At 37.0% G+C, this 8,632-nt stretch overlaps 1 protein-coding gene across 1 annotated transcript; it reads right to left on the reverse strand.

Annotated features, from left to right (window-relative positions):
- Positions 1 to 825: 825 nt before the first annotated feature.
- Positions 826 to 8,378, reverse strand: ddx39ab (DEAD (Asp-Glu-Ala-Asp) box polypeptide 39Ab). The gene is made up of 10 exons (XM_081370777.1): positions 8,248 to 8,378; positions 6,848 to 7,056; positions 6,130 to 6,257; positions 4,110 to 4,386; positions 3,912 to 4,030; positions 2,994 to 3,125; positions 2,635 to 2,744; positions 1,650 to 1,794; positions 1,421 to 1,568; positions 826 to 1,044 (listed from the first exon to the last, which is right to left on the reverse strand). The coding sequence occupies exons 2-10, from the start codon at positions 7,053 to 7,055 to the stop codon at positions 1,028 to 1,030; spliced, it is 1,284 nt and encodes a 427-aa protein (XP_081226903.1). The 5' UTR covers position 7,056; positions 8,248 to 8,378; the 3' UTR covers positions 826 to 1,027.
- Positions 8,379 to 8,632: the final 254 nt, after the last annotated feature.

The raw sequence follows: 8,632 nt of genomic DNA on the forward strand, positions 1-8,632 counted from the left end.
TAATAAATATGACGACATGTATATATTATATAGAAATTACAAAGATTTTTAAGTTTAAACAATAATTTTAAGAGTAGTCCAGTCAACTAATGATTGAATAGACACTGAAATCATCTATAGACCAGTCATTTTAAGCCAAAATGGGGGTCAACCTTGAACAAATTGCAACAGAATCAAACTCAACTTATTTTGTATTTATGCAAATTAGCACATACACAATTAGATTATGCACCGTTTGTCCATGTTAACAAACAATTTAAAAAAAAACTTGGAATACATTTGTTTGTCTTGATGCAAGTAATCAACTCCGTAATTTTCATGGTGATATCTAAAGGTTAAAATTTCTACCCTATTCATGTGAGAAAAATAATGCATAGGCGTATGAATAGGCTATATTTGGGTCTTTCAAAACTTTCCCCTAATGGGATTCTTCTGGACTTTTTTTCCTTACTCAGGACAGAGGATACAAAATCAGTTGAGTTTGCTTCTGTTGCAATTTGTTAAACCTTTTTTCATAAAATGACTGGACTATTAGGACACTTTACAAAGATGACCGTTTGGAAATAAGAAAGGTTCATTTTCTTTGCAAAAATGTTGTTTTTATTTTGGGTTGACATGACCCAGATACAATTAACAGGAGTAAAACAATCAGTTAACCTCAAATAAATGGAGGTTATGACACTGGCCTGCAAGTTTCACAACATCCAGATGAAATATTTTAAAAGCAAGGCATTACTAGAAACATGTACTAAAGAAATTTGGAAACCCAATAAAAACCACTTTCAAAAATGACACTCCAGAAGACAAACCCAGCCAGCCAAGGTGTGGTGTATAAAAAGTTTTAATTTCATTAAAACCCAAAACAAAAACATGATTTAATGACAAAATCAAAACAGACATCTAGCCCGATCCTCCAACGAGAAGCGGTAAAAACAAACTGCGGGTTTGAGGTAAAAAGGAGGCTTTAAAAACAGGTTTGTCGTCCTGCCGCAATCCAACAGCTGCGGTTCTGGAAACGCCAAGACCTTCATCTGGACTGTTCAACTGCACAGAGAAAGAGAAAACGTCACTTTAAATGCAAAATACCACATTCTTTGGGTTTGAAAAATTCAGAAGCACTTGCTAACAATGGGACGCATCAAACTGGGAAAGATGACCAATATCTGGGATAACCGTTTTAATTAGTTTAACACTTAAATTTGACCGATCCACTGAAGAAGAAAATCATTATATTCTTGGAAACCAACAATGCCAATAACCTCAAAATATCCAATAACCTAGCCTCGCTTTAGCGACCGCATCAGTGTCCGCCAATATTACAGTTATCAATTCATCACACCGCTCGGGTTGCATTCAATTTGGAAGCAGATATTATCAGGGTTCATTCCTTCATGCTCAAAACACAAGACCGAAGACTCACTGTAAGTGGAAATGTCGATCTCCTCGGGTAACTCGGCCACGTTGACCTCGAATCGGTCCTGCACGTCGTTCAGGATTTTGGCATCGGTTTCATCTGACACGAATGTGACGGCCAAACCCTTGGTGCCAAAGCGGCCGGCACGAGCCACCTGAGAACGAGATGAGACTGTGTGAGACGCGGGTCCTCAGAGATCTGAAACATTCACACACACACATGGTTGCACTCGTACCCTGTGGAGATACGTGTCTGAGTCCTCTGGCATGTCGTAGTTGAAGACGATGTTGACCCTCTCGATATCCATTCCTCGACCGAACAGATTCGTGGCCACTAGGATCCTCCGCTGGAAGTCTTTGAACTGCTGATACCGGGACAACCTGCGTGCAGAGATTCAAACAGAAGCATTAAAACATTCAGTCCTGAAAGCGTCCCAGCAGACCCTCGCGTTTACAAGCTCTAAAAGTGGTTCATCTACAACATTTAAGGACACAAACATTATTGCAACACTCATATTAACCTCACTGAAGGAGGGTCGATCACAAATGTATGAGGAATTGTTGCTGAAAAAACAAGCTTGTATAAAAAGATTTCTGTAATAACATCAAGTACACAATTATATAAAGAGACGTAACAAGCAATTAAACAATTAGAGGCATTAATTGCATGCGTTTTGTCTTTCAGGATTGACTTTAAAACAAGGGTTTCATAAAACTGGGGTTCATGAGTTCATAAAGCTAAAAAAAAAAAAAAAACTAAAAACCATAAATTTAATTATGTATTTAACAGTGTGCCATGAAGGAAAAGAGACTGACAATGAGGATCTGAGGACTCCAACCATGGATATTTGATAATTTGGCATTAAAATTTATAATATAGATAATATAAATGTTATGGTAAATATTCTACAAATGTCACTTAGTTTAAAAAAAGTAGAACTGTTATTCAATAAAATACAATGTAAGTGTATTTTGTCAATGTCATAAGATTAATTGAATAAATACAGTACATTGTAACCCACAAAAATCTAACTACATGAAATTTGATAAGTTAATTATATTGTAAACCACAAAAATTTAATAAAATATACATTTGCATGTTCATTGTTAAAATATCAACTTTTAAAGATGTTTGAGCTGACAAACTCTTGGGAATGTCTGGTTTCATGCGTCAATAACCGCAGTGAATCAAAGCGCACACACACACACACACACACACACCTCTCTTCCTGGGCCATTCCTCTGTGGATGGCGATGGCGGGGAAGTTCTGCTCCACCAGTAACTGTGAAAGAGCCACACAGCGCTGAACAGACTTCACAAAGATCACCACCTGCAGGACAAACACAGAATCACCCTCAAGAACACAACCTCAAGCACGTCTGACAGACACCATAATCTACAGGAGCAAGGGAAAGTCTCGGAGGGAAAGCCAATGCATTTAGATGGACATCAAAAAACAAACTTTCTTTGGGAACAAAGAATCAACACAAGACTGGAGTAAACAGGGTCGAGTTTGATTAGAAGCGTCTGCTAATGAATAAATGTGAAGACTGGAATGAGCATCAAGTCAAGCGCTCACCTGGTTGAACTCCAGGACGTCGAGCAGGTCGAAGAGTTTGCGGTTCTTCTCGCTGTCCTTCAGTTTGCAGTAGTACTGCTGCAGACCGTGAAGGGTCAGCTTCGTCTCGTCGTCCACAAACACCTCCATCGGCTGAAAACACCACAACACTTCAGACCATGACGAGTGAAGAGCATCCGGTCTCAACCAATAACAATCGTCACGGCTAATGCAGCGACAAATACAGTCAGACAACTTAAACACTACATTTAATAAAATTGCCACTGTACCCAAAAAGACTCAATTCTCAAAATACAAGAAACCAAACTGTAGTTAGTGGCATTTTAACTAGTGTTGTTTTAGCATCAGTAATATACTAGTCTAGTATTTAGAATTTAATTTAAATACACCAACACTGCACATGCTGAATGTTTGCTTCCTTGATTCAGTTAAATTTATTTTCTTCAATCAAAATGGATCGTTCCGGTCCCTGATTCTGATTGGTTGAGCCTTATTAAAAGCCACTGCAAATTACAAACATACAACTGTGTTCCATCAAATATTAAAATACATATTTTTATGGACTAACCATTTTTATAACAGCAATAAACCCTTTGAAGCCGTGGCTTACAGTAAATTTCATATAGCTTTATTAAAGTGTCTATAAAGTTTTAAGTTTGTTATATTAGTACTTGAAAATAAGAAATGTTGCCTTGGAAATTGTCTGAAATAAGTACTAAAACACTTCAAATGGTTAATTTGTTTGTGTCCATATAATTTTAAGTTTGTAATATTAGTACTTAAACGAAAAAAAAATGTTGCCTTGGAAATTAGCTGAAATAAGTACTAATATAACATCCTTAAAACTATATGGACACAAAAACAACATTTTAACCATTTCAAGGAAGAGAACTGCGCAGACGGACAGACGTCACTCACGTCCTGCATGAACTTGCGGCAGACGGGGCGTATCTCTTTGCTGAGGGTGGCGCTGAACATCATGCACTGCTTCTCATGAGGCGTCAGTCTGAAGATGTCCTGAACGTCACGCCTCATATCTGACACAGAAACACACACACATGAATCGTCAAAGACTCGGTTCGACACAAACGCACATCAAGCGCACTTGACGCTCACCGAGCTGCTCCAGCATCTTGTCACACTCGTCCAGAACAAAGTGCTTGACGTTCTTCAGGTTGAGGGTTTTGTTGCGCACCAGCGCGAGGATTCGGCCCGGCGTCCCCACCACGATGTGAGGGCAGCTCTTCTTCAGGACGTCCTCGTCCTTCTTGATGGACATGCCGCCGAAGAACACAGCCACCTTGACCGTGGGCATGTACTTGGAGAAGCGCTCGTACTCCTTGCTGATCTGAAAGGCCAGCTCACGCGTGTGACACATGACCAGCACCGACACCTGCACCACAGGAACACAACCGGCTCAGGGTTAAATTAAAGTTTGGCACGTTACACACCTGTAAATCCATAATTAGGGCCACTTGAACACCAGCATTAATAACTGGCTGACAAAAAGTTTGGCAAACTTTCACAACTGTTCAGCCAAACCCCAAATAATGTAACACCTGCATGTTTACGGGTCTGTTTATCCGCATGTCACGTGATCAATAACTTAAATTTAAAAAAAAAAAACTTTAATAAGGGTTTCATTTTGATGGTTTTGTCTTCAATATTAAAATGATTTATTTTAATTTTACATTGATTCAAGCAATTTAACTAAATTAATGGTCACATAACATGCAAAAAAAAAAAAACTTTGAATATTTTAATATTAACATATTACATACTAAAAACAATTTACACCAGTGAATATTTTAATTATTGAACACCACAAATAACATGATCAGTTTGTTGATTGGTCACATGAAATTCATATGAACATAAAACCAAAATTTAATATTTAAAAGGACCTAAATCAATGTAAAGTTAAAAAGACTGCTTCAATTATTAGACATGTTCAAGGTGCTTTTTTTATTGTTTTAATAAATGAATAAACTACAATTTAAACACTTTTATAAAATTTAGTTTAAATTTGGCATTGACTCAATTTTTCAATAATTAACTTGCACAAAATGCAGGGCAGACAAAAACAATTTCAAATGTAATAAAATTTACATTTACACATTCACCAAGTTTGATTTTAAAATGATGCATTTAACTCTGCTTTCATGTTTAAATAATTCAACAGTAGTCACATTCACAGCTATATTAATTCAATTAAAAAAGTCTGTTATGCAGAAAAAAAGTATTTTCGTGAGTCTTTAAATATTAAATATATACATTATTAAATTTTATGCGATTTAATTATTAATCAGCTCCCCGAGTTAGTGATTTCATACTCGTACATTTCAGTCCTAAAGGTTTCATCCCTAAACAGAAGTCACACACTAAACATGTTCAAGGTTATCTTTTTTAGTTTTAATAAATTACAAATACATTGCATTTTCACGTGCATGGTTTCATTTTAAAATGATTAAATTTGATTTCATATTTAAATAATTCAACAGTCACATGTCCATAGCTATATTATGTCAATTAAAGTTAATGTTATGCAGAAAAAAAAATATTTTAGCGAGTCTTTAAATGTAAAAACAATTATTTTATTTAAAAACAGAATATTTATTTTAAAAGGACTTCAACGTAAAGTTAAAGACTACTTCAATATATAACATGTTCAAGGTTCTTTTTAATGCGTTTCAATAAATGAATAAATTACATTTTTCTAAAAGTAAATTTAATTGGCATTGAATATTTCAATTAAATCACAAGATGCAGGCAGACAAAAACATTTCATTTGTAATATTTTATTTTAAAACTAATTTTATTATTTAGCATTTATACAATCACATTTCATTTTAAAATGTTACATGCATTTAAATAAGAAATCAAAGTTAGTCACATGTCCATTGTCCACAGCTATATGTCAATTAAAGTTCAAGTTATGCAGGAAAAATTGGAGAGTCTTTAAAAAAAAAAGTTGAAAATGGCAGTTAAAACAAAAAAAAGTATTTTATAATTATGAGTATTTTAATTTAAATGTTTTGTGATTTATTAATCCGCTCCCTGAGTTAGTGATTTCAAACTCCGAGTACATCCGAGTCTGAATGTTTCATCCCTAAACAGAGGCGTCACACACACTAACCTGTCCCTCCACCGGCTCGATCTGCTGTAGAGTTGCGAGCACAAACACGGCCGTCTTCCCCATACCGGACTTGGCCTGACACAAGATATCCATGCCGAGGATGGCCTGCGGGATGCACTCGTGCTGCACTAAAAACACAAACACCATGTTTACCCTCCGGAATAATCAACATACACATATATGCCAACAGAAGCAGTAAGGCTGGGCAAACAAAGTGACTTTAATTAATCTTTTTTTTTTTTTAAACGTGGTCTATTCAAAATCAATTCTCAAAGGCAACAAATTGATTTTTTTCCATATTTAGTCATCCATCACCCAAAAGCCAGTATTAGTTTTCCTCCACTGTTCATAGGCTTGCAGCCTCCATGTTACAGATAATGCTTTGGGATTTTACGTTTGTTTTCTCTTACACAAAATAACCTAAATGACTGTTCTGACTTTCCAGCATCAATTTTTCATCTTGCATCAAAATCCTGTCTAATCATTTAATGCATTTGAATTATAGATTTGGGTGTTTTTTTAATGTACCCAAAGTGTACCTAAAATAAAAGTTTAATATACAGGTTTGTGGCTCTTAATTGTTTATTAATTAACCAATTGTAAACTTATGCCCTGTTCTTTTTTATAAATATAGGACTTGTATAAATCTATATTCATTGAGTCGAATCATGAATCGAAACATCTGAATCGATAGCCCTAAGAAGCACACGGGTCTGACCTTCAGACGGATGCTCGAACCCGCAGTCCACGATGGCCCTCAGCAGCTCCGGCTTGAGCAGAAAGTCCCTGAATCCCGAGCTGTGGATGGAGACGTACGAGCCCTTCACCTCCTTCTTGCCCACCGGAGCGACGCTCTCCGGGGCTCCTTGAGGCTCCTCGTCCTCTTCGTAATCCAACAGCTCGTTTTCAACATCATTCTCAGCCATTCTGGAGACAAAAGTAGTGAGAAGACGGATCATAAAGCAGCAGGGCCTTTAAATCACACCTTCACCAGATTCACACTTTCACAGTTCAAAAGCAGCGAGCCATGAGGGAACACATGGAGAAAAGTTAGAAAGTCCCACATAAACCCACACAGGACAGAAACCATGTAAACAAACCAGCCTGATCACCACTGAGTGACGAAAGTACACAACTGGACATTATAAACACACAAATAATGATTTCATAAAATAATAAGACCAAATGCAGTTGGAACATATTTTGAGGTGACAGTTACACATTACTACATGTAATTCCTAAAGTAACAACATTGTTTTTATGCATAATTAAATGTAACGAACCCTAAACAGTAACTTTAAGTACACGAAGTTAATTTGTATTAACGTGTATCGACTGTAATAACAGTAGTTTATGCAGAATTAAATGTAACAAACCAAAAACAGTAACTCTATAATAAGTAAATGTAGTTAATTATGAAAGGGTACTTATTTGAGCAAGTGCAACGTAACTACGTCACATCAAAATAAAGTGTAACGTATAATTTTGTTAACCGAGTACATGGTTCATAGACAAATTCAAAAAGCCAAAGCAGAGCAAAATAAACATCGTAATATCGCGGTGTCTATTGTTACTACGCAGCGAGTTCAGCGAAACTGGACCGGGCCCCTGTTACAAACCATACGGCCATTCACGTCAATGCTATGAAGATTTAGTATGACATTATACGTTAATATTCAAAACAATCACGGTTCTCGCGTTTGTGTTGCTGAGCAACAGAGAAATTCAAATTAGTCTAGATGTGAAACTCCTGTAACGAGCGTTAAGTCGCGAACGCGCGGCGGACAATAAAGCGGCGTTTACTACTAGCGTATGTTAATGACGGAGACGCTTAAAATGAACTAAATCTCACACACGGGCTTATGTTTAATGCGGCTTACCAGTACCGAAGCCGCGAAACACTGAAAAATCTTAAAACAACGGAAAATAAACTCTCGCGCGTGCTCTCTTCCTATCGTGCGCTGTTGTTAGCACGCGCAGCTAACATGCTAATGACATCGCGCTTCGATCTCATAATAAACTTCACTGTTAAATACAACACAGAGAGGTATATGTATCATAAATAAAGCTATGAGTGAAAACCGTGCTAGGTTTAATTGAGAAATCATCTTACATTACCTGTATGTGACGGTGCGCGAGGAGTACGTATGAAGAAGCACTGCTGTCTCAAACCACACGCGACGACAGGCCGCAGTTTATACTACCGCCCGGAAATCCCGCCTCCTGAAGAACAAGCGCGCCCATTGGCTGGCGAACGCGTCAGTTTCATACGCGTTAAATGAAACCGTGTCGTGATTGGATGTTGGAACTTGAACTTTGGGGCGTTGAAGTCGTGCTCGCGTTGGGCGCGTTTGAGGTAGGCGGGATTTTTGTAGCTCTCTTCTGAAGTTTCTGAAGGTGATTGAAACGTTTGATTATATTTGCAAGTAGTTAAGGAAGGAATATTAACATAAATGACTTAAAACAGTAAACCTATCATTTAAACCTATTAAATGATTTATAT

This window comes from Scardinius erythrophthalmus (genome assembly GCF_964197995.2).
Source record: "Scardinius erythrophthalmus genome assembly, chromosome: 1".
NCBI classification, from domain to species: Eukaryota; Metazoa; Chordata; class Actinopteri; order Cypriniformes; family Leuciscidae; genus Scardinius; species Scardinius erythrophthalmus.

Coding starts and splice junctions, on each gene's coding strand:
- ddx39ab (XM_081370777.1), bottom strand. CDS start 7,055: ATGGCTGAGAATGATGTTGAAAACGAGCTGTTGGATTACGAAGAGGAC. Junction 1,795..2,634: donor GGAATGGCCCAGGAAGAGAG/GTGTGTGTGTGT, acceptor CTCTGCACGCAG/GTTGTCCCGGTATCAGCAGT. Junction 1,569..1,649: donor CAGACACGTATCTCCACAGG/GTACGAGTGCAA, acceptor TCTCGTTCTCAG/GTGGCTCGTGCCGGCCGCTT.